The 26,642-nt window shown below is 41.4% G+C and overlaps 1 protein-coding gene across 5 annotated transcripts in view; it reads right to left on the bottom strand.

The window, feature by feature from the left end:
• Window positions 1-370: 370 nt before the first annotated feature.
• Window positions 371-26,642, bottom strand: part of CHD1L (chromodomain helicase DNA binding protein 1 like) — a 51,203-nt gene continuing 24,931 nt past the window's right edge. For 2 of the 5 annotated variants that reach the window (XM_027091099.1, XM_027091100.1), the window contains exons 11-23: window positions 25,458-25,531; window positions 25,076-25,186; window positions 21,948-22,062; window positions 20,942-21,095; window positions 17,342-17,507; window positions 13,144-13,292; window positions 12,151-12,314; window positions 11,396-11,601; window positions 10,224-10,322; window positions 3,065-3,135; window positions 2,846-2,960; window positions 1,657-1,765; window positions 371-723 (exon numbers count right to left, since the gene is read on the bottom strand). In XM_027091099.1, the coding sequence (XP_026946900.1) occupies window positions 645-723; window positions 1,657-1,765; window positions 2,846-2,960; window positions 3,065-3,135; window positions 10,224-10,322; window positions 11,396-11,601; window positions 12,151-12,314; window positions 13,144-13,292; window positions 17,342-17,507; window positions 20,942-21,095; window positions 21,948-22,062; window positions 25,076-25,186; window positions 25,458-25,531 (1,612 nt within the window). In that variant the 3' untranslated portion in view covers window positions 371-644. Of the gene's footprint in view, window positions 724-1,656; window positions 1,766-2,845; window positions 2,961-3,064; window positions 3,136-7,645; window positions 8,082-10,220; window positions 10,323-11,395; window positions 11,602-12,150; window positions 12,315-13,143; window positions 13,293-17,341; window positions 17,508-20,941; window positions 21,096-21,947; window positions 22,063-25,075; window positions 25,187-25,457; window positions 25,532-26,642 lie in introns of those variants that run through there. The other 3 variants (XR_003429580.1, XR_003429579.1, XM_027091101.1) reach the window with 3 other exon arrangements.

The raw sequence follows: 26,642 nt of genomic DNA, 5'->3' as shown, positions 1-26,642 counted from the left end.
ATTCCCTTATTTCTTGCAGCTGAACTGATTCGGTGGGAGGGGGAGTGATCTTCTGGTTTCTCTGAAGTCACATTTGACAGGCCTCTGGGCCAACGTGTGTTCTTCTAGCTCTGAATGCTGAGCAGGATGGAGAGAAGGGCAGGAGGGGCTCCACACGTCTGGATCAGGAATCTCATTTCTCAGCCTTTCCCCTCGGAGACCTATCTTTCCAAAGCACGAACTGGCTGAAGGTGCTTCCTTCCCCTAGAGCCACCCTGTTCTCCTATTACCTTTCCTTTCTCCTTAATCCACTCACCTTTCTCACTATAAAGAAATCAGTCTGATGGAGGGGACGAAAACTAGACTGAGGGGAAAGAAAGCAAAGAAACCATTAGAGATAGAAAATGTATTTATTATTATGCAAATAGCTGTGCAAACTGGGGCCCTGGCAAGCTGCCAAAGGATTTTCCCAAATATCTTGTGCATCCCTGTATTACAAGCACCACATCAGTACCACATCCAAGAGAACAAAATTCGAATTCAGAAAACAGAGTACCTCAGAGGCCCAGCAGATCCTGATTCCTTTTTGAAATATTCTATTACAGTAGCTTTGAGCAAACATCTTAGCTGGTTGCTGAAGGCTGGATCTGATGCTGAGCCGATTGTTAAGGCACCGGCTGTCCTGAGGAGGAAGATGAGGCCTGTGGATGAAGGATGGCAGCCTTGCTTCTAGGAAAGTAGTAGCTGATAAGGATGGTCAAGGAATATATATTTCATCACTTTAAAAAACTTTAAAACTTTTTAAAATCAACTTTACTAAAACTACTAGTTCTTTAGTAATTATTAAAATAACCACTCCAGAAGTAGCATGCCTTAGTTTCTTTTTACCGTATCATAAATCTTTCCAATATTGTTAGTACTTATTACTGTAGAATTATTACCTGAAATACTAAAACTCTTTTGGTACTGCTTGAATTGTGCAAGTGTATAAAACAACTTCTCTGCTAGGTTTTTACATTGGTTTAAATAAACCACCACTGAGTGAATTCATTTCAGTAAGTATCTAAGTAAAAAGATGAAGTTTCTGTATAATTATAGCACTTGGGGGCCAATTCAGCTTCTTCTAGTAATTCTGGGCTCAGTACAGTTCAAACAATGCTAACTTATACAGCAAGCAGGTCATTAGAAGAAAATACTAGTCCAGCAAATCTACATTATATCCTCATGGTCAAAATGAATTTCACACTGCTCCTTAAGAATACATTGAATGGGTTCAGAAATAAAACAGTTCACTTGTTTGTTTGCTGGTGTGTTTATTTTAGTGAACAGAGTGAAGTTCTTAGAATCAGGCCTTGGTCTATGGGCCTGAAGGATCTCCAGAGAATTGATGTGAAAAAGATTCAGTATGTTAGCAAATGGCAATTCTTCAATTAATTCCCCTCTTCGTATATCTTTTAATTTAGCTGTTGGCACCCAGAAACGCTTGGGTATATTTTACCTCCTTGGATATATACAAGTTAGAAAATGCTCCTTAGTTTTTTCTCATTGAAGAGGGGTAGACTGAAAAACATGGCAGAAGAAGACTTGGCCTTGGATTAAATAATGACACCAGAAAAATGCAAGACATTTTCCCCTTCTGAGCTGGAAGTGCACACCATCAGGATAACAAAAGGATACATGTAAGTTGGGATGCCTCTTGAGGCCAAGTGTTTCCGAATAAGTCGCTCAGTACCATACCAGTTAAAACCTTCTGTGGCATGTCCAATGCGTGGAAGATGGACACTTGCTGTTAAAAAAAAAAAAAGAATCATGATGTCTTCATTCATCAAATTGATTAATGTGTATAAAATATACATAGGAGATAATAACATGTTCTGAGTCACTTTGTGGTTTCCAATGAACAAAATGTACATAATCTTGGTGTGTCCCACTCAAAGCATATGATTATAATGTCAAAAATATTCTGGGGAGGGGTTGTAATAGGGGAAAATTAAATTAATTCTATTGAACACAAGGACCTACAGGCTCTGGAAATAAGTAGGTACTATGGAAATAAAATACGATCAATGATCAAGATGTAATTAAAATAAGCAAAGATTCTTTAACAAGTCAAGGGGACTTCCCTGGTGGCGCAGTGGTTAAGAATCCGCCTGCCAGTGCAGGGTACGTGGGTTTGATACCTGGTTTGGGAAGATCCCACATGGTGCAGAGCAACTAAGCCTGTGAGCCACAACTACTGAGGCTGCGTTCTAGAGCCTTCGAGCCACAACTACTGAGCCCCAGCGCCTAGAGCCTGTGCTCCGCAACAAGAGAAGCCGCTGCAATGAGAAGCCCGTGCACCGCAACGAAGGCATAGCCCCCACTCGTTGCAACTAGAGAAAGCCCGTGCACAGCAATGAAGACCCAATGCAGCCAAAAATAATAAAATAAATTTATTTTAAAAAAGTCAATCAGTTCAAGAAACTGTGAGACACACTGGGCTTAGAAACAAAATTGAACTCGGGTTTTTGGCAGAGAACTGTCTGCTAATGCAGACTGGGACTCTCCAAGAGGCGTTTCACAACTGCATTATGACCAGTTTACTTCATCTCTGGTCCTTTACTTCCTCATCTGTAAAATGATACAAATACCCAAGTGGATACAGGCGGTCCACAGAGATAATGGATACAAAAGTGATGTAGAAAGGAAAAGGGCTTTGCAAATACAAGATGGGGAGGTTGTTACTTCTGTGATCTCTCATACTGGGGCTTACCTTTACCATGTATGCTGAATGGGGTCTTGACATTTCTTACCTCCCTTTAAAAATCACATCATATGCTTGGGAGCAGAAATTCATCTATCCCTGGGCACAAGTGGAAGAGCTTACCTTTCTTTTTCTTTGCTGCTAAAAATATCTTCTTCAGGCCCTCGTCTAGGGCTGCCATCTTAATGCCAGACAGGACATTGGCACGATCACGGTGCTGGGCCACAATCAAGGCCAACTAGGAGGAATGATCATTAGCTGGGTGGGAGCAGGAGTAGTTTCAAGGGGAGGTGATGGGAGTCAAAGTTCAGCTCTGATAAACTGATGTGGTTGTTTACTTACCAAATCTTGCCCTTTGTTTCTTGACTCTTTATCATCAATAGGAAATAAAAGGACACCTCCCAAACTCAAATCTGAGGTAAAACAAAAGGGAGCAACAGAAAGAACACAAAGTTCACTACAGAATGAGATCCCTGAGGAAGGACTACTCTGAATCCTCCTTATGTCTTGCCTTTTCCAAATCCACTCAGGTATGGGTAAGAGTGGCACCCTGTCTTGTTCCTGATATTAGAGGAAAAGCTTTCAATTCTTGTGGAATATAATGTTAGCTGTGGGTTTGCTGTATACGGCCTTTTATATTATACTGAAGTATGTTCCTTCTATACCCAATCTGCAGAGGGTATGTTATCGAAAGGATGTTGTATTTTGTCAAATGATTTCTCTGCATATATTGAGATGATCACTTTTATCTTTCATTCTATTAATGTGGTGTATAACATTTATTGATTTGTGTATGTGAACCATCCCTACATCCCAGGGAAAATTCCTGCTAGGTCATGGTATGTAATCCTTTTAATGAGTTCCTGAATTAGGTTTGCTAATATTTCATTGAGAATTTTTGCATCAATGTTTACCAGAGATATTGGTCTATAGTGTTGTTTTCTTGTAGTGTCCTTATCTGGCTTTGATATTGGTAATACTGGCCTCACAGAATGAGTTTGGAAGTGTTCCCTCCTCTTCAATTTTCTGGAAGAGTTTGAGAAGGACTGATGTTAATTCTCCTTTGAATGTTTGGTAGAATTTGCCAGTGAAGCCATCTGGTCCTGGAGTTTCCTGTGTTGGGAGGTTTTTAATTACTGAGTCAATCTCTTTACTCATCATTGATTTGTTCAGACTTTCTAGTTCTTACTGGCTCAGTCTTGGTAGGTTGTATTCTATGAACTTATCCATTTCTTCTAGGTTATCTAATTTGTTGGTGTACAATTATTCATAGTAGTTTCTTATGATTCTATGTATTTCTGTAGGGTCAGTTATAATTTCTTTTCTGGTTTTATTTGAGTATTTCCTCTTTTTCTTAGTCTTGCTAAAGGTTTATCAATTTTGTTTATCTTTTTGAAAAACTAGCTCTTAGTTTCATTGACCTTTTGTTTTTCTGGTCTCTATTTCATTTATTTCTGCTCTGAATTTTACATCCTTTATTCTGCTAACTTTGGGCTTAATTTACTCCTCTTTTCTAATTCCTTGAGGGGTAAAGTTAGGTTGACTATTTGTGATCTTTCTAATTTCTTAATATTTGCATTTATTACTATAAGCTTCCCTCTCAGAACTGTTTTTGCAGCACCCCATAGGTTTTGGTATGTTGCGTTTCTATTTTCATTTTTTTGAAATATTCTTTGATTTTCCTGTTGGTTTTTTCTTTGACCCATTGGTTGTTCAGGAGTGTGTTGTTTAGTTTGCACACACTTGCAGATTTTCCAGCTTTCCTCGTTTTATTTCTAGTTTCATACTATTGTGAACAGAAAAGATACTTGGTATGATTTCAATTGTCTTATTTTGCTAAGACTTGTTTTTTGCTCTATCATATGATGTCTCCTTGAAAATGTTCCATGTGCACTTGAGAAGAATGTGTATTCTGCTGCTGTTGGATGGAATGTTCTATAGATGCCTGTTGGGTCCACTGGGTCAAATGTTTGGTTCAAGCCCATCATTTCCTTGTTGATTTTGTCTGGATGATTTACGTATCACTGACAGTGGAGTACTGAAGTCCCCTATTATTATTGTATTGTTGTCTATTTCTCCCTTCATAGCTATTAATATTTGCTTAATGTATTTAGGTACACAGATGTTATGTGCACATATGTTTACAACTGTTATATCTTCTTGATGAATTGATCCCTGTATCATTATATAATGACCCCTTTGTTTCTTATTACATTTTTGGCTTAGAGTCTATTTCGTGTGATATAAATATAGCTATTTCCACTTTCTTTTAGTTTCCACTTGCATGGAATATGTTTTTCCATCTCTTCACTTTGAGTCTACATGTGTCTTTAAGGCCCAAGTGGGTCTCTTATAGGCAGTATATAGTTGGGTCTTGTTATTTATTTATTTTTTTGCGGTATGCGGGCCTCTCACTGTTGTGGACTCTCCCGTTGCAGAGCACAGGCTCCGGACGCGCAGGCTCAGCGGCCATGGCTCACGGGCCTAGCCGCTCTGCAGCATATGGGATCTTCCCGGAGCAGGGCACGAACCCGTGTCCCCTGCATTGACAGGCGGACTCTCAACCACTGCGCCACCAGGGAAGCCCCGGGTCTTGTTATTTTTTTTCCATCTAGCCACTCTGTGCCTTTTGATTGATGAATTCAATCCATTTACATTTTATTTATTTATTTATTTATTTTTGGCTGTGCTGGGTCTTCATTGCTGCACGTGGGCTTTCTCTAGTTGTGGCTAGTGGGGGCTACTCTTCACTGTGGTGCACGGGCTTCTCATTGTGGTGGCTTCTCTTGTTGTGAAGCAAGGCTCTAGGCACGCGGGCTCGGGAGTTGTGGCACAGGGGCTTAGTTGCTCCACAGCATGTGGGATCTTCCCGGACCAGGGCTCGAACCCGTGTCCCCTGAACTGGCAGGCAGATTCTTAACCACTGCACCACCAGGGAAGTCCCCAATCCATTTACATTTAGAGTAATTATATGTAAGGACTTACTAATGTCATCTTGTGCTTTCCAGTGGTTTTGTATTTCCATTGTTTCTCTTTCCCTCTGTTTTCTGCCTACCTTCGTAAACTGGTAATTTTTTGTGGTGGTATACCCTGGTTCCCCTTTCTCTGTCTTTTGTGGATCTGCTCTAGGTTTTTGCTTTGTGGTTACTATGGTGCTTACATGAAACATAGAACAGTGTTCAATTGCCTATAAAAGCTCCACCCTTTTACTCCTCCCTTTTATATTATACATGTAACAATTTACCTCTTTTTATGTTTTTATATAATTCATTAGCAATTTATAGTAGCTATAGTTATTTTTACTACTCTTTTCCTTTAACCTTTAAATTATAGTTGAGTGGTTAGCACACCATCCTAACACTCAGTTAGTTTTCTAAATCTGACTCTATATATTTTACCTTTATCAGTGTGTTGTGTACTTTCATATGTGTTCATGTCACTGATTAGTGTCTTTTCATTTTGGCTTGAAAAACTCCTTTCAGCATTTCTTGCAAGGCAGGTCTAGTGGTGGTGAATTCCCTCAGCTTTTGTTTGCCTAGGAAAGCCTTTATTTCTCCTTCATACCCAATAGATAACTTTGCCGGTAAAGCATTCTTGGCTGGAAATTTTGATATTTCAACACTTTGAATACGTTATTCCACTCTCACGACCTGTAGAGTTTCTGCTAGGAAATCTGCTGATAGCCTAATAGGGGTTCCTTTGTAGGTTACATTCTTGTTTTCCCTGGCTGCTTTTAAGATTCTTTATCATTGATTTTTGACAGTTTCATTATAATATGTCTTGGAGAAGGTCTTTTTGCATTGAGATTATAGGGTGATCTATTAGCTTCATGGACATGTGTGTCCAAGACTTTCCCCAGGTTTGGAAAGTTCTCAGCTATTATTTCTTAAACTCTTTGTCCCCTTCTCCTTCTAGAAGCCCAATTATTCTGATATTTGTGTTTTCTTGTTTCAATCTCATAACTCACATAAGTTTGCTTCGCTCTTTTAAAATTTCTGTTCTTTCATCTCTTCTGTATTATTTCAAAATTCCTACCTCCCGAAGTCACTTATTCTTTCTTCCATATGGTCTCCCCTGCTATAGCTGCTCTCTATTGCATTCTTCATCTCATCCACTGACTTCCTCAGCTCTACGATTTGTTTTGTTTTTTAAAATTTCAATCTCTTTGAAAAGAAGTCATTATGTTAACATATTTTATTCCTGATTTTACTGAGTTGCCTGAGTCTTCTTGTAAAATTCATTGAGTTTCTTTATAACTGCTATTCTGAATTCTTTGTCAGTCAGATCATAATATTCTGTGCCTTTGAGCACGGTTGCTAGAGAACTGTCATTTTCTTTTTGTGATGCCATATTTCCTTGATTTTTCATATTCCTGGTACATGCTGGTGCTTTTGAATCTGAAGTAGCGGATACGTCCTAAACTCTGTGCTCATTACCGTCAGCAGATGGGGTATTATGTTCTATGGTTTTGATATTATCTCAGTTTTTCCTATGTGTTTGTGCTCCACTCTTCTTGCTCTGTCTTGTGGCCAAATTTTTAAGCTTTTGTGTCTTCTCTGATTCTTACAATTCACCAGGTTGGCTGCACACCTTTTTTCCCCAGAAGGTGGAAACCAAGTTTGTGGTTTCTTCCCTGCCCATCAACAGAACCTGTTTTGAGTGGGCTCCTGGTCTAGCAGAGCTCGCTCTCATGGACACACTGCGGAGCAAGCACAGGGAGCCAGCAGCAGAGTTGGGGGGAGGTGTGGGCTTAACACTTGGTGCATTGGGAGTGCCCACACACCTGGTAGGGAGACCCCCAGGGTGGTACCCCCAGGGGTCCTTGAGTGAACTTCCTACTGAGCACATGTCTTTGACACCATTTGAAATTCTTATCTGCCTCTTTCCCAATATCCTTCCTTCCCACAGTCGTGGAGCTCCCACCTTAGTACTCCAGATGCTGGCAGAGAGAAACAGGTTTTTTCAGCTGTGTTCCACCTGGCGAGGGTAGCTGGGTGCCTCTGCCAGAAAAATCAGCCCCTCGAAGTGTTTCCTTGGGGGGAGGGTTGATGCTGGGAAAGTCTCTTACCACCTCGGCTGCAAGCAAGCTCATACTTTTCTTTTTCTCCAACGGTGTGCCAGAGTCTCCCTTCAGGAAGGCAGGACTTCTGCAAGTTCTGTGTGTGAGTACCTGCCCAGGGCAGCACTCACCTGATTTTTGCCCTACAGCAGTGAGAGGGGTCTAGGCAGTTTTGCTGGCTCCATTGGTTCCTTGCCTATACGGAGGTGTGTCTGTCTCTTACCAGTTGCAGTGGTGGGTGAGTCTTCTCTTGGGTCTCCCAAAAGACCCACCAAAGCACCTTTGTTCATGTTTAGATGCCTAAACCATCGGTTAAAAAGGGAGATTAAAGAAGGAATGTCTTATGCAACCATGTCACCCCCTTCACGCCTGAATTTTTATGATCTAATTCAGTGCCTCTCAAATGCTGCCTACAAAGTACTCCTGTAGGCATTGGAGAGTGAATGCAAAACCCAGAGGCATCCAGGCTGGGAGGAGGTGGGGCACTATGAACGTAAAATTCCTTCAGAAGAGTCTTACGTTTGTCTTAAACTATTCAAATATTGTATTCTACCATGCTTACATATTTGTATTTGAATATTTTCCTACCTCACCCAAATCAACTCAAATTCTCTAGAGAAACGAGCTAATTTAATTCTATGGCTTTGCATACTCCAATTTTTTTTTTTTTTTTTTTGGCCTACTCCAGTTTGAACCTTTTGTCCTCTCAATCCATCCTGCATACCCCAATTGTTCAGGTCATTCTAAAATATTTGCTCTGCTATGCCATTCTTCTACTCAAATCTCCCATATCTAGCCACTAGCCATTGGATAAGGTACTGCCTAGAATGGCATCTCCCTGGACAAGTCATGTACGGTCTTCTATATTGTGGCCCAAATCTCTCTTCTTTAAAATCTAACTCTCCTCTATTCCTCAGCCTAAACCCTCTATTCCAGCCTGTCTGACCTACACAACATTCCCCAAAAACATGCACTGTGTAGCTGCAGGGATCATTCAATATCCCATACTGGGAACGGTGGAGTTACAGGGATACCAAAAAGAATGAGACATGGTTATGGACTCTCCTGCCCTTTCTCTCCACCTATTTATGTTCAACCCAACCTACCCTTCCAGGCCTAAGAGAACTTTCGCCACTTTCCATGAAGCCCTCCCGATAACTCAAGCCCACTGTTCATCTACCCTGCTCTACCTTATTTCAGGCCTTCTGCAGAAAACAGTGCACACCCCCATCTCTGTTTCCTTACTGACCACTTACGCCTTAACTCTGTGCAACCAGGTTTTACTTTTCACACTCTCTCCAAGTGCTCCAAGGTCATGTGACTGCCCTTGGGGCAAATCCAATGGCCTTTTCCCAATGCTCATCCTCACTTCAGTGTCTGACACTACAGACCACTTCTTGACATCTCTCTTCCCTCAAAACACTCCATTCTCAAGGTTCTCTTATTTTTCTGACAATTCCTTCTTTCTCCCCTCTTGCCTCTGCTCCTAAATGGAGGTGTTTTCCATGCTCTATTCTCTGCCCTCCCATTCCTCACTCAGATGGGAACTTCTCAGCCGGCATCTCTAACTCCGACCTCCTCCTGAATTCTCTCCTTTTCCAGCTGCCCAATCAATATCTAGATCTAGGTTCATTATTTCACACATATTAAGCCCTGTAATATGTAATCTGTTTTAGTTGAAAGAGGATTTACTCTAAGTCCTTACATCCCCTTCTACCCTGGAGAAGTGAGCAGAAGAATTAGGAAAAAAACAATCTCTAAGAAATGTGAAGAGCCCTCCTCCACTGGACAAGATCCTTTATTTCCTATGGAACTTGAGAGGCTAATCACAATAATCACTTTACTCCTCTTGCCACTTTGTGATCTCCACACATAACAGGAGGTGTCCTGGCCCCTCCCTATGCCAAGGGGGAATAGCGTTCAGCTTCCAAGTTTCCCTGCCCCGCACCGCTCTACTTCTGCCTCCAGGGAGTGTTACTTCATAATACAACCTCCTTCCCTTCAGCAGCCAGGTCTTGTTAGCACTTCAGTGGTATGTTTCAGTTCTCTCCCACAGGACTCTGACACTTTCAGGAGATATTCCCTCAAGAAGATGGAGGCAATTGGGTAAACAATGAAATGATCTTCAAGCCAACACTTTAACATGCTTGCAGGGATTGACATTTATCAAAGTACCTGCACACTCATTCATTATCTTCATTATAGTCCCATGCGGTGGGTGGAATAAGTATTATTCACAAATTACAAATGAGAAAACAGACACAGGGAGGGGAAGGGATTGCCTCAAAGTCGCATATCAACCAGCTGACTGATGACAGAATGCGGCTCCAACTGGCTCGTCCCGCTCTTCATCTAGTGCTTTTTAACGCACCTAATACTTGTCCTAAGCGTCCTCTCCCCTCTTCTCCCATCCCTACCCCTTCTCTCTGCTTTGCTTCTTACCTTTCATTTTCCCAGCCAGCTCATATATTTTTCTTGGCTCAGCAGATCTTTTTTCCAGAGCTGTGAATAAACCACCTCTGCCCCAGCGGCCAGAGTCATCTGATAGAAGAAAGAGAAAATTTTCTTCTATAGGAGGCAAAATCCAGTCCACCATTTAAAAAAACAAAGGTACACCAAAGAGACCTGTAGAAGAATGATTTTACAAAGAGCAGAAGAAACTAATCTCCTGCACATATTATACACTGGACTTCTCAAATATGTTTAGGTTTTCTGGAATATACTTGGCCATCATAACAGAAAAGCATCAAAAAAATTAGTGTTCTGAAAGAGCAGAATCTCTGCGGTACTTCTGTAGTTCCTGGGAGATGGCTGAGGAAAGATGCAGAGCAGATGTAATACAACAGCACACAACTCCCATTTTACAGGTAAGAAAATGGAAAGGTTAAATGACTTATTCAAGCTGGTACTAACACAGCTAGTTAGTACCTGGTATTTACAGTCATTCATTCATTCAATCATACTATAAATATTTGTTAGTATTACATATCAAGAACTATTTTAGGCACTAGGGTTACAACAGTGGACAAAAAGAAATCCCTACTCCCATGAAGCTATTTTCTAGTTCAATGAAACAAATAAGCAAATACATAGGCAATACGTCAGGTGGTGATGTATCATCAAGTAAAATAAGGTAAGAAAGTGGCTAGAGAAGAATAGAGGGGTGAGGATGGGGTCTGGGCAATCAAGAGAGACCTCTCTGAGATGCAGACATTTGAACAATGCTTGATGTGGCGAAGTGGGGAAAGAGGGCTCCAGACAAAGGAAGTAAAAAGTACAAAGGTCATGAGGGAAGAACATGCTTGGAGTTTGGAAAGGATTCGTTTGTCTTACAGATGTTACCTCCTTGTACTCTCTTAAAAACCTTGTGCAGAGAACACGGCAGATCTTATACCATTATACAGATAAGGAAGTTGGGGCCCAGAGAGGCTGGGCTGCTCAACCGGGTAAACAAGAGGGACAAGAGTCAAATCCCAGTCTCCTGGTTCTAAAATTCACTCTTTTTGACCACCCAAGACTACACTGGGCCCATTAATAACCCCTAAGTCAGGGTTCTGCCTCATCTTCCCCAGACCGTGGTACCATAAAGACTCAGGCCCCACCATTTCTCCTACCTACGCAGTGCACGATGACAGCATCCTCCGCCCCAGCCTGTGGGTGGGTGACATCACCGCTTACATACTTGATGGAGGTCGAGTCCGGGTCCTCATAATCCAGTTGGGCAGAGCGTTCGTCTTCCCAGTCCTCCAGGTCCTCTGATTCGCTCTCGTCGGAAGGCAGGCAGAAGGACTGGTAATCGTTGGACTCCCACCAGGCCATCCTTCAACAGGCCAGAGAGGAAAGGAAATTAACTGGGCTTATCACAGTTTCCCTTGGAGCACATCTTGTACTGCTATTCACAAACAGTAAGTGCCAAGTGGAGATGCAATTAGAAACTCACCCTGTTTTCTGCCTATTTGTAAATAAACAAGAAGCCTTACTGATTAGCCTAACTGCCTCCTGACTACACTTCAAAAATGAGCAGCCACCGGATGTCACTGTTTTTAAGAACATGTGACTAAAAGGGAATGTTCAAGTAAACTACTCTCCTTAGGCAGCTGTAATAAAACCCTAAAATTTTCTAGCTTCAACTGAATGCATCTTCTCTGCCTTAGGCACTCAGGACTGTTCTCTTAAGTAGACTAACTGTTAAGGTTAAAGTTTAATCTTTAAAAATGTATTCTAGTACCAGCAGGAACTACCAGCTTTACAGACATTTTCTGCAATTGTAAAGTGATGTTCAACTGTGGACTCACTATGCAACAGTGATTCCTTTACCAACTGGGACCCTCAGCTTTATTAATAATACAATCGAGTAACAGATACATACTTTTTCTTATGTTCTGCTTCTTCCTTTCTCCTCTTCTCCTCCTCTAATAGTTTCTTTCTCTTGGCTGCTGCTTCTTGTCTTTTCTTCCTCCTGTCTTCCAGCTCTTCTGGGCTCAGAATCCGCTTCCTTTTGGTAGACCCCTCCACAAGGCCTGGGATGAGAACCTGTAGGAAGAACAAGCTCCATAACCAGGAAAGTTGGGGGCTACCTGTTCCTTCACGAGTTTCTTTCATCCCTAAAACACACTCTGAACAGAAGCAACGTGCTTAATATTTCACAAGACAGTGCATCTCCACGTCACCTTGGGTGGTGGGAAGTGGTAGCAAGACACTTCAATTAAGACATCTTGTAGGCATGGTAACCAGGATACTGTGCTCTAAACTCAGCCAAAGCACTGCCATGGTTAGTACAGCAATACATCATTTTGATTAACTTCATTAGGAATAAGGTACTTCAGAAAATAACTTTTTAAAAAAAATGGAAGGCATACCCTGCAGGATGCTATTTTAGGTTTAACCATGTTTAATGGAAATCTTCCTCAATGTATTATATCATTCTGCCTTAAACAGAATATGTCAACATCATGATTATCTTAATGACCACTAGCATTTAATGAGCCCAGATTAAGTGCCAAATACTGTGGACATTACATACAACACTTAAGACTGCCATCCTCTCTTAATGACACAGGGTCATGATTGTCAGCAGCAGGGTATGGTATTTTGGTGTAACACAGTGATCCCTTCAGGGGTGGCTTAGACAGACAAGGCTGCTATCACCTGCATTAAACGGTAAAATATACGCTCCTTGTTATCATTTTTATGCCAACTTCTTACATAGTTTTTATACTAGGGTACAGTCAATGATACTTGTATTTCAACAAACACTTACTTACACACTTATTTCTTAACCAATCTCTCCCAGCATCATTTTTTGTTCTCTTAGGATGAACGTTTGAAAGAATTTATCCTTACACAAATTAATAGTTCTTACACTGCCTTTCTTTCGGAGTAACCGGCCCTCTGGACTAGTCTTCTCCAAAAGGGTTTTCTGAAGATTCACCAGTTGCTCAAATGATTTTCTGTCTTCTTTACTAGGCTCCTTAGAATAATCTTTACCTTCAAATAAGTACATGTGGTTTTCTAAAAACATAAAACACAAAAAGAAAAATGTTAGATGCTAAAGAAAAATACATTGATTCTAGTCAAAGCATAACCAGGGCGAACAAAAGAGCAGCCTGTATTCTAAATGGGCTAAGACTAGCTTGTGATGAAGGTACTGGATTTCTGTTCTCACTAATGCTGATGGGTTTGGGTTCCACATGGGGATCTCGTGTATTTACTTTTCAAAGGAGACAGCATGGCTTTTGGTCCATCTCTAGATGGTCTGTGAGTCTCTGCTGGATGCCTCCACCCTGCTGAGTTCCGGAACACTCATCACTTGTTCATTCCACACAACTCCCCAGCATAAATCTCACTGACATTAAGATTATCTAATAAAGGTAACCAAGAGCATATTTTTAAATTCCAAACACGCCTTTAACACTCAACTTTTTGCCCCCTTTGCTGTAATATTAAAAGGAACAAGTAGAAAATCTAGGAGGGAATAAAGAAGCACAAAAACAATCCCTTAGATTTACAATATTCTCTGTAGATCTCATGAAGCATCTTCATGAGCCTCACCACAGTTCTGATATAACTAACCCCACTTAAGAAAGGGAAAACTGAGGCTCAGACAGTGATCAGGAGACTCCCCAGTTCTCATTGCTAATAAGTGAAGAAGGCAGGATTTCCTGACTCTAAGGCCAATGTGCTCTTTTCAGTACATTACTGTTCTCTATAGAAGGATGGAAAGGTAACAGGCCAGCAAATAACAATTACAGTAACAACAATAATGGTGACAGTGTAAACTTGAACAGCATTTTATGCTATGTGTTTTGCAACTGTGTAAAAGAGTAAAGCAGGGACTAATAGCACCGTTTTACAGATGAGGACACAAAGGCTCAAAGAGGTTGGGTGATGTGCCAAGATCATGAATCACATGATAAAGAGAAGTCATAACAAGCCAAGACTAGCAACCAGAGAGAGGTGAGACAATGATTCTAAAGTGAAACATATTTAATAGCACATGTTACCAAAAATGTATCTTCACAGCATTATAAAATCAGCTGTAGGTATGCTTTTCCCAGAGAGTTCGAAAGTAAAACATTTTCATTCTCAAGAGATCAACTGCTTCACACTTGTACCCAAATCCAACCAGCTGTAATTCTAATTGGCATTTGCTAATTAAATCAGCAGGGGGGCTTTCAATGAGGTGCTCTAGCAACAAGTGGAAAAAAAAATAAAGAGTCGAGAAGTGTAAAATATCAACAAATGTATCTTCATGCAATTCTCAACTTACGAACGTGATTTAAAAAAAAACAGCCCAGCATTCAAGATAAAGCCACCCTGTTTTCTATTTAATATTGATAGGGGATGCTATAATTACTAGTCTTTCATATTTATTTGTATTCTTTTAACCATGCTATCTGTCTTCAGTCTGCAGCCCAGAGAAGTTTAGAGACCACAGGCTTAGACACTTATCTATAGCCTGCCAGTGGAATCACCTACCACAGAGTGAACTCTATACTCATTGATCAAAGACAAAATTCAAAATTTTAATACAACTGGGAAATCTTTTCTGGCAGCTGGACTGCCTGAAAAAAAAAAAATTCTCAGTCCAACTGCCAAAAAAATTATAATTATCTTTCTGGAAAACAGTGAAATTTTATTTTGTTCTATTAAACGTTAGGAAAATAGGCTGAAATTAATCTAGATGAGTGCAGAAATGGGTGCAAGCTTCAGTACTTAATGTAATCAAAATGCAACTTAAAAACAGGACCACATACATCTATTTCTTCTCCCACCTAAAATAACTACATGGCAGTAAAGGGATTTTAAAAAGATATATGAGATGACAGTGGATGAAAAGGTCAATAACTCTTTAGAAAATAGAAGTGGCTGGAGGGATGATAACAGAGTGAAAAGAACAATGGAAGCAAAACACAGGTGCCTAGTCAGGAGATGATTATAAGAACACAGACCCTTTCAATCCCCCAAAAGCTTAGAACTTACCATGGACAAGGAACTGAGGGGTGGGGGAACTGAGAGAAAATCTGCACACCAAATACAGGAGTGCCCTGAACCCCTTTACTCACGTTGTCTCCTCAATCTGAGCAAACAGGTTATTCCGACCCTTACCCACCTCATCCAAGAAGGATATTAAAGGATTCGTCTCTGGAGAAACAGAGTTGCCCAGAGAAAAGACTTCGAATACAGACATCTGGGAAGGTCCCCTTCAGTGTGAAAGACAGCTCACCTACCAGTGATGCTGGAATAAGCCCCGGGAGCCCAGATACCTGCTCAGGCCGGAGCTGCCCATCAGCTTTGGCATTTCACCAGCACACGTGAACAGCCAGCCAGAGCACACCAGGTATTTCAGGAAAACTACCAACAAGGACAAGACAAATTTTTTAAAAAGAAGGAGAAGCAATTGGAGAAAAGAGAGACAACACAGCGAGTAGAAGAATACTTTGTTAAAAGATACAATAAATATTCTCCCTGGAATACTTTTTAAAAGCTATAATAAATGTCTTCAGAGAGGATGTTATATCCCTGGAATGAGAACAAGATACATTTAAAACAACAAGCAGAGAATAAGAAAGAGTTCTTGAAGAATAAAAATGGGATGCTAGTATTAAAAAATTTAAAAGCTAAACTACGAGGAAAGTCAACGAGCACTGTCTTGTAGAATCATGCCAGCTGCTGACGTTCCAATCTCCCCAAACATCCTATAAAAACCATACAGAACAACAATGATACCAAAACCACCCTGAACCCACGCCTACTACAAAACTAGGAGGCAGAGAGTACTACAAACTTCAATTTGCAGGTAGGTAGAGAAATGAACATCTCAAACCAGCTGAGTTGGCTCCCAAGCCCACGCTGGAGTAGAGTCAGGCAGACACCGCACAGAAAAGAGGCAGCGGTGTTCTAGCAACGTCAGACACAGATCAAATTTATCCCACACGAGAAGGACACACCCCAAATGGGAAAATAATGAAGAAAGGTCTGAGACTGGCAGATCAGAGCAGCGGCTACTAAGGAATTGAAAGGAAGGAACTAGAAAGTAGTTGCAGCTTACAATCTGGGAAGGCACTGCTTCTGGGGGAAAGAGACAACTTAGAAGGGGAAGATGTGCTTTGACAGTTTGGTGGCAAAGGGAAAGAAGGAAGCAAGTGATGGAAATTCAGGGTCGTACAGAAACAAAAGAGAATCACAAAACCGGAAGTCATGCCAGCCCACTCTCCACCCAATAAAAGGAAGCAGCGTCGGGTAAAGAAACTGCCCTTCTCTGTATGAATGGAATAAGGTACTCTTGAATTAAGAAGCCTAGTAAGACTATCAGACCTCTCACCCCAGTCTGCACTGAACATCTGTTGCCACTGGTATGGGAAAATAAAGTCATTTCAAAATAACCCTAAGACAACAGGGAACAACCTTACAAAGCTACTATGTGAAAAAAAAAATTTCAAATAAGAAATTAAAATACTATAGAAATAGAAATGGACAAAAGACAAATGTTGACCCAAATCAGAAAGCAAAAGACAAGATCATCTCATGATCATATATATTGCTTCACTAAAAAAATTAAAATTAACGGTACCTCACTTCACAGAGCGGTGAAATGAAAACACAGGTATAAGGCACATAAGTTCACACTTAATGCTCAACTGGTGTTAACTATAATTTAAAAAATAACTCATTCTACTATTCAGAAAAGGGATCACTATGTGCAGTATCATACTAAGGACAGAAGGATTTACTAATAAACAAAGGAGAAGATGCTTGCAATCAAGGGAGGAAAAAACACAAATTAAAATCCTTGAGATTGATACTACCATAAGCATTAGCATCATCAATTTGGTTCAAAGTTCAGATACAAGGGAACAGCCAGACAATTTCCAATCAGCCTAGGAAGAGTTCTTGAACCATGTTAAGTCTTAAACAGTGTGCCTAGGATGAGACTTGGGCTGGACAGGAAAAGGACGTCCTAGGAGCAGTATCCAGGACTTTCCCTGGGGACCCATCTCACTCATGTTCTAGCCTGGGGTGGCCGCACCATTGGCTCTGCTCTCACCCCCCCCACTTACTTCCTTCCTCTTGTTCTCTGCTTCTTTCTTCTGCTGTCAGCAGGGCACCAGAGATCCACTGGCCATCTTTTGTTTCTCCCAGGATAGACTCCAGGTCTATTTCATCCATGGTGCTCCCCTCAGAGGACAGCAGTTTATCCAAACCGAATTTGAGTATCTCACTCAACTTGAATGAAGAAAACAAAAAGTCCAGTTGGCCCTCATGAAAACAAACATTGGATATCAGTGATTTGCAAAGTGGCTTAACGACACCAGGCACACTCCTCCTCTGATGCTCAGCCTTCTTTCTCTCCCCATGAGAATGGGGCTGTTTTGTAGTTGGATGATGGGTAAGCAGAGAGTGATAAATGATAGTCAGAGATGCTGACTTTAACAATTCTCAATAAACAAAAAAATCTGAGCCTCCAATTTTTCTTTTTTTGAATAACAGCCATTTCCTGCATTATCTTAGCACTTCTCATGGAGTCTTTTTCACAGGCAAGCCCAGCAGCCACATGAGAAGTCACAGACCCCGTTAGCTACTCTCCCATCCCTTCCACTGCCAAACTTCTTGGAACGAGAGGGCTACATGGGGTACTTCCTATGTGACTTCTTTCCTTTGGCAATTTTGTTCCTGCCGCAGTGCTCTATGGAAACCGCCTTCACAAAGACCAGTAACAGCTCCCAACCACTAGACCTGAAAGCCCTTTCTCAATTCTAATGCTGCTGGACATTCCTCTAGCATTGCACTACCCTGCTTCTCTTTCCTTCTCTCTAATGTACCCTCAGCCTATCCCTAGGGCTGCAGGAACCACCTAAAACGTTCAGATCATCTTTCCTGGCTTTAGCTTCCTACTTCCAACTCTGTACTTCCCTAAGTGATCACTCTGAGACCCCGAACCAAGCCGCATTCACATCTTGGCTCATTTGCATCTTGCCTCTTTAGACTGGGTCAGTTATCTCCAGAGGGTGTATTTTGTGAGTAACTTGGAAATCTTAATGTATTCTGTATCAGCTTGAAAAAAATTTAGACAGCTCACCTAAGCATCAAACAAACCTGGATACACTGATCTTTAACCTGGACATATATAACAAGGCGACTGGCACCAAAAACAGAAGAAAGCCAACTATTTATGAAAACGACTGGTCTGTCCTGGGACACTCCCTTCAGTCTACCTTACATTTATGCTTTCACTTGTGAGGTGTCTCAGTCACCAAGGGACTACCTGTGTTTTTAGAGAAGCAATATCTTACAGTAATTAACGGCATGTGCTTGGAAGTTAGAGAGTACTTGGATTGGCGTCCTAATAAATGAGTGTCCTAGGGCAAATTATTCAAAATAGGAATAAAGAGAGGGCCTACCGCATTCTCGTTATTCATATTCACGGAAACAATCGGAGAGAAGCACTTCATATGATACTTAGCACACAGTAAGCGTTCAATAAATGTTCACTACATCTGCATCTGCCTCTCTCTGTTTCTATTACGTTCCTCCTGCAGGATAACAAACCTTCCTTCCTTGAGGACTTCAGGATCCTATACTTCTTAAATTTACTAAACAACAGTTACATCTTTTACTATTGGATTCTTTTTATTTTACAAACAAACTCTGCTTTCTTCTGAGACAAGGGCATTGGGTTGTTACCTTTGCTTTTGGCAACCAAAGAGATAACTTGCAGAGTCTTGGCAGGGAAGAGAGAAATCAGACATTAGAGCCAGAACGTAACCTTCTGATAACCACCTTCCAAGCTGGGCAAGATTCCGACAGAGCCCCTCTCAAATAGCCAGGGGTCTATGTTCCCACTAGTATTTGGCCCACAGCACAGAGGCATGTCTACTCAATCACATGGACATGCCCAGCAGCCCGCATCACAAGGACACCCCGACTGAATCCCAAGCCCCTCCTGCACTGGGAGAGAGTTCCAACTTCTCACTGACAACCCCTCCTCCTCCCACACCCAGAATGTGGGCACTCCAAGGCTCCGCCATCTATTCCCACCACCAGACCCAATGCTGAACTTGTCACTCTCAAGGTTCTATGGGAGAACTCGTGCATGAAGAACTATATTTAAGAGTCTCTGCAGTCTGTCCCTACCGCTCTCTCAAGCTTTCATCTTACATTTGTAATTGCCTTTTGGATAATGTGAAAAAAATACGTACAGCCGGCCCTGCCACCAGCATGGATAAGCGTGCACACATCAATTGGGAACCAAAGGAAGAACAGAGAAAGAAAAAAAACACACTTTGCACCTTGAGATAAACAAAAATCAAACAAGTAAATGCATAAAACCCAGGGATACTTTCTAGTTCTAGACCTAAAATAAAAGAAACCTTGAGCCTTTCCTGTAAGTTACCAACTCACTAACAAAACCAATGTGAGCCCTGTCTTTTGCAAAGCTGATGTAAAGATATGCACTGGTCTTTGTGGATATGATAGCCATGTGAGAAAATGTTTTCTTTAACCAGACTAACTGTAAACTGGGTAATTCTGCTTATAATAGTGTTTAACTTTTTTTTTCCTCTAAATACTTGTTGTCTTGATATTTTCTGTTTGATAAACTAGTTCCTTTAAAGCCTACTCTCTTACAAACTTTTGCAAATGAAATTTTTGTCTCTGAGTTTTCCTCTAATAATAGTTTTGTTTATATTTTATTTTTTACTGCAAACTCTGTTGATTAAAGCGTAGATTACCTTCCCTTCCTAAAACTCTGCCTACCTTCTATCTTCCTAATTTCTATCCTCATCATCCAGGCTTAAGACCTTACAGACATCTTTGAATTTTCCATCTCCCTAGCTTCCCACCTCTAAGCAGCCGACTCCTGTCATTTCTTCTTTTGTAACGTTGCTCACTCCAGACCCTCCCACTGCTACGGCCCGTCAAAGGTCTATTACTCACTTCACACCTGGATCTTTCCAGTATCCTAGGAGTTGGTCTCTCCGCTTCCAGCCCCTCATCCCTGGGTCAAAATGGGAGAACCTGGGATATATCGTAATATGGGTTCCAGTTTTAACCCAAGGGCTGCTACAGAATATCGCTAAGCCCTCTTCCAGAAGACAGCTTTTTCTAAAGTCTTCCAAGCCAGCACTTGCTTCCTATCCTGCGTCCCCTTCTTTAAGCAATTAACTCTAGTTCTTTCGTCTATTTTTGCTATGGCATAATTTTGAATTCCTGATCTTGTCCACCTTCCTCTGAATATGAAGAAGGTGATGTAGAGTGCTAATCAAAGGGTCTGGGGTTAAGATGGAGGTATGAGATTAACCATTATTTATTATGCTGAGCTGTTTATCTAATTCTCAAGGCCCCGAGGTAACTTGTGGTATCCTCACTTTTAGAAAAACAAAGGTTAAGAGATCCTCAAAGCCACTCAGCCAATAAGTGGCAAGGCTTGGATTTGAATCCAAGCAGAGGGATCCAAAGCCCATCCTCGTTCTGCCTTTATATATCAGATTCATTTTAGCTCCCACAGCAGCTTGCACGCAGTAGATACGATGGCCGGTAGGAATTTGGCCAGAGAACAAATGTGTGGTTGGGGAGAGTGGGTGGTTAATTCATTTACTTTCTCATCCACAGGAGCACTGACTAAAACCAGGACACATTCTAAAGTGAAGAATATGTTTTACCTGGAGGTCAGCATGCGCAGCAGGTTTCTGGGCTCCCAGAGTAAAATGGCCCCCTTCTATGATGGTGTTGGTGAGCTGCAGCTTGGAGGCTGCTTTCCTACAGACTATTTCTTCCACAGTGTCTCGGCCAATCAGCCGAATGACTTTAACGGACCTGTACAGAAGTCAAAGGAAAGCAATGCGCTAACATAGAAGGGTCTGCAAAGAAGGGCACAAGCATGCAAGGTCAATACGCCTAAAAGAAGACACACCCAAAATGCCATGTTCAGGGTACAACTAAAGGGAAGTGGTTGTATGTGAACCTGAGCATTTGTTAGATCCGGCCTCTAATTCTCACTGAACCTTTCCAAAAAGGTCAAGGGAGGGATGAGATGGCCATAACTGGGGTTCCTTATCTGTGGTGGAGGAAAACTTTTGGGAGATCTAAATCATCCTCAGGCCAAAGGGTAAGACTTATCTTTTTAGCTTAGCTCCATAAAGCCGTAACTTCATTTTTTAACTGAATTAGACCTTAATTCAGGAAGGATGAGATAAATAACTTCTAAAGCTTCCTTCTAGTCCTTTCACAATTTGACTTTGCTTTTTTTTTTTTTTTTTTTTTTTGCAGTACGCGGGCCTCTCACTGTTGTGGCCTCTCCCGTTGCGGAGCACAGGCTCCGGACGTGCAGACTCAGCGGCCATGGCTCATGGGCCCAGCCGCTCCGCAGCATGTGGGATCTTCCCGAACCGGGGCACGAACCCGTGTCCCCTGCATCGGCAGGCGGACTCTCAACCACTGCGCCACCAGGGAAGCCCGACTTTGCTCTTTTTAACAAAGCAAGTATGGTATAATAACATGCCCATCCCAGTTCTACTCGTGAGTGAGCAACAGAGCTGGGCTAAAACCTAGCGGTCTCTCGCCCTCCAGTCTAGGACTGTCACCGGCCCACACTCTTCACCTTCCTCCCCAACCCAGAACTGCTCAGGAGCCAAGGAAGTGGAACCGTGCTATGCTTAAATCTCTCACTTGTTCTGGCCAATTCGGTGAGCCCTGGCAGCTGCTTGCAAGTCATTCTGCGGATTGAAATCACTGTCAACAAAAATAACGGTATCTGCTGCCGTTAAGTTCATGCCAACTCCACCTGAAAACAATGCAAAAAAGAATGTTATCAGCAGCACATGGGCTAGGGACCAGACAATAAAGACGCAAGGCTACAGTGGCCAGATTGATAAATTGAGAGCAGCCAAAACAATTGGCATCATCCTTCAAACTGACACCCCCATCCCCAACTCCAGACAGAGCCTTGTAGTGGTTAAAAGTCCTACCTGGGCTCCTATCACCTGACTTGGGAAAGTTTAACGACTGAAAGTAACAGAATGAGGGCAGCAGGGGTAAGGAGCAAAAGTGGGTACTTAAGTTCATGCCCTGAAGCCATCTTAAATCTCTTCTGTTTAAAAATCTTCATTGCAATTTGTTTAGAATCGTCTATAGAGAAGGCCACATGCTCTTTCAGAACCAGTTTTAAGTATGAGTGAGGTCTGCTGTGGGCAACATTAAGAGAAGAGCTCTTAACATCCATTGCAAGGTACAACTAGGCAGTAAGACCCCTGATACAAGTTAATGAGAAGAGGGGATGCCATTTATTACACTCCCAAGAGGAGCGGGGAAGCTACCTCCCTCTGACTGGAGAAAACTTCAGTTAAGTCTCTTCTGTATGTGTTTCCACATTAATCAAAGACAAGGTAACAAAACCAACCAAAGGACAAGAACACTCCCTGGGACAACTTTCCGGTCTTTCTTCAGCGCTGTAAGAAAAGGGCTGGGGAGGCTCCTTGGACTACAGGAATTAATTAAGAGAACCATGAAGGCAAATTACAGCCTTCTCTTTGATTAATGTGGAAACAAGTACAAAACTGACTCCCTCTTTGCAGGGTCGTTACAGCTCGTTGCTGAAACAAGCAAGCCTGAAACGGCTTGTTCCAAGAGCCAAAATTAAGGACTAACTTTTGAGACAGGCTACTGTCTCTATGCTGGATCTCAAGACAAGCCAGGCAGGAATATTCTAATTAAACCCTTCATATAAAATTAAAGTTGGAATAAAGAGATAATAAAGACTGATTACTGCGAGATGCTAAATTATACTTTGTAATAATGATGGCTACCCGGGTGCTGTGCTTTACTCCTTGCCAGGCACTGTTTTAATAAGCACTTTACATATATTAACTCCTTTAATCCTCGCAACAATCCTATGAGCAGTTACTGTTATTATGCTCATTTTATAGATGTTGAAATGGAAGCACAGAGAGGTTAAGGGATTTACTGGAAGTTGCACAGCTGGAAAGAGAAAGTACCAGATTCAGCGCCACATGGTCTGGCTCCAGAGCCTATGATTTTTACCCACTATTCCATAATACCTCCCAGGCACTTCTTTCATTAAAGTGTGCTCCCTAAAAATTTTCTTCTTCTTCTTGCGTTAATGTTGCCTAAGTTCAACTCTTCTTCATGAAGGGGCGATATTTTATAAATAAGTTGTAGCCAGACTTCTTTGGGACATATTCATGAGCTATCACTGCCACCTGGTGGCGATATGACTCAATCAGAAATATTTGAAAGTTGGAGGGAAACTGCTGAATAAATGATAATGATGCAAATCTACAGCTAAAAAGCAAGAGCAAACAGGACAGTGTTTGGAAAAGACTCATGTCCAGAACTGCTTTGGCTTCTAAAAGATCACTGTGTTTCAACTAATTCTGAGAACTCCAAGGAGATTAGCTGAAAAGCAGAGATCTCTTTCTTCCTAATTTTAGACGTTTCAAACAATGCTGCTCTCTGAATATGAAGATGATGAAATCAGTAAAGCATAAATAGGGCTGTTTTCCCAACAGTGATGATGTTTGCCCTGATCCTTTCGGTCTTTCCTAAGTCTACCCCTGAGACAACTAATGACAGGAACAAATGGCTGAGATTCAGGGTGCAGTCGATGATCTTGGAAGTGAGTGGGGTCAAATGAATCTGACCAGATCTTCACAATACAGAGGTGAGACGTACACAGGCAGAACAATCTCCTTGTGGTCAAGGAGTATATCTAACACTTCTTTTTATAGTACTAGGCGCTTAATAAATGCTTACTAAGTAAGCCTGAACTCTCTTCTCATAAAGATATTGATCTCCCTTTATTTATAGAGGACACATATCCCTTCAGAGCTCCTGCATCTATTCCATCAAGATTTAGGTCTACAAAAAATAAAATAATGAAACTTAAGATTCTATGAGTTTAAAACTAACTTAAGGTCTGGCTTGTTCCATGACATGAGAATAATTTCATCTCTAAGAGCTGATGTCGTATTATTTAAAAAAATGAAAACATTCTGTAACTGGTAAAACACTATAAATGTCATGTATAATATTTTTAACAAGTTTATACAGGCAATGTTATAAATAATTCTAACAAGCTGGCAATTTCATTATCACATTTTTTTTTTTTTTTTTTTTTTTCGCGGGACGCGGACCTCTCACTGTTGTGGCCTCTCCCGTTACGGAGCCCAGGCTCCGGACGCGCAGGCTCAGCGGCCATGGCTCACGGGCCCAGCCACTCCGCGGCATGTGGGATCTTCCCAGACCGGGGCACGAACCCATGTCCCCTGCATCGGCAGGCGGACTCTCAACCACTGCGCCACCAGGAAAGCCCTCACATTTTTTAATACTAGATTTTTATTAAGCTTTTACAACACTATTCAAGAGCTACTTGTAGGAAGGACAACTAGTAGACAGGTTGCTATCTCATTTCATGGCTGGGAAGGTAAGCTGTCTCTATCAAATGTGACTAAAATTTTGCAGAAAATCATAGAAATCTTTCAGGATGATCCCAGGTCAATAGTCAAAGCAGATTAGAATTACTTTCCAATGACCCCAGGTTTTAGCCTTACTTCCTTGATGAGATGAAAGCTTAGATCAGTTGGATAGAAAAGAACACCATGCTAGAAGTCCAGCACCTAGATAAACTGATGTCATCTGCCTCAGTTTCCCCTTTTTTACACTCCTCAGTAATAACCTCACCTTTCAGAGAATTAAGGAAAAACATACTAATGGTTAGGATGTAAAGGTACCATGTCACCCCTTATTTGTCTGCTTTGGTCAGTGTCTATGCGGCCTACCTGCCCTGGTACTCAGGAGAAAAATAAAGATGGGCTGCTGTCCAAAGTTCTTGATGGCCAGGTGTCTCTCTTCTCCTCTCACAGAGCCATCCACACGCTCATAGCTGTAGCCTTCACACAGAGGGGGAAAACAGAGAAACATTAACCATTTCCAAGTATTCTCTGTGGAATTAAACACTGTCAGCTCAAAACCAAATGCTAATTTGTCCCTTCTCATATACAGGCATGCCCCTACTGTAAGCAATCTTCCTTTGGTTCTGAATAATGTTCTTACACTGCTTTCCTCTGTAACAGCCCCACACCCCAGGTAACTCTTCAGGGGCCTATCTGGACTGTTAAAAGTCTAAAAGTCTTGAGCAATGTAGTGGTCAAGGGATGTCACCTCTATAATCCATGTAGTCTTGGAGAATATCCAACATCTGGGTCATCTGGGAGAAAAGTAAAACTCGATGGCCCCTGGCAAGAAAAAGAAAAGGAAAACTGCCAACTGTGATAGTATTTAAGGTGGGTTTCGCTCAGGTGACACTTACCAAAGAATGCAAGTTTATAAAGAAATGAAATACTGAAGCAGAAATATAAATGTCATAATCATTTACAGAGACTTCTTCAGTAATGCAAAATACTTTATGTAAGGATATAACTGCACATGTAGCTGTATCCTTAGAGCAGTTGTCAAACTAGAGTGGGGATATTCCCAGGAGCATGTGTCAATGCACCAGAGGGTGTAGGAAGACTGGATAACCAAGACACCTCTTTCTAGGATGTCAAATACTAAATGGAAAGAAATATACACTTTTAACAGCAAAATAAAAAAGATTTGTGAAGAGAAAAATGCAAAATTCAAATGTACAAAAAACAAAACAAAAATTGATAACCCTAAAGAGCTTGTGGTTGGCAATCTATAGCTCTTCTCTACTTGGGGGTGAAAGTTACTATCCTTTCAATGTAGAGCGTTATTGGTTAAAAATTCTGAGAAACATCACTTTAGAGAAGCAAGGGGCAGGTGGCATCTCATATCCCATGTGATACATGAGAAAATTTATGTAGGGAGAGGAGAGAGGAAAGGAGGTGGTAAAATGGATTAAGTCAAGAACAAATTCAAGGGAATTCCCTGGCGGTCCAGTGGTTAGGACTCTGTGCTTTCACTGCTGGTTGAGGAGCTAAGATCCCACAAGCTGCGCAGCACGACCAAAACAAACAAACAAAAAACAAAGTCAAGCTTAGAGCCCCATGCTATCAGCCATTATTTGACCATCACAGAGAGTGAAGTAAGTCAAAACGAGAAAAACAAGTATCGTATATTAACAAATATATGTGGAATCTAGAAAAATGGTATAGAGGATCTTATTGGCAAAGCAGAAATAGAGACACAGACATAGAGAACAAACATATGGACACCAAGCGGGGAAAGGGAGGGGTGGGATGAATTGGAAGATTGGGATTGACATACATACACTATGGATACTATGTATAAAGTAGATAACTAATGAAAAAGAAAAAAAGTTTGTGTAAACAAAGAAGGACAGCACTGTCAAAACAACATGCTCATTAGGAAAACTAATTTAAT

This window comes from Aethalodelphis obliquidens, unplaced genomic scaffold (genome assembly GCF_003676395.1).
Source record: "Aethalodelphis obliquidens isolate GAN/ISIS:26980383/991018 unplaced genomic scaffold, ASM367639v1 scaffold70, whole genome shotgun sequence".
Classification (NCBI taxonomy): Eukaryota; Metazoa; Chordata; class Mammalia; order Artiodactyla; family Delphinidae; genus Aethalodelphis; species Aethalodelphis obliquidens.
Note: the sequence above shows the minus strand (reverse complement) of the source record. Positions and strands in the feature narration are given on the sequence as shown.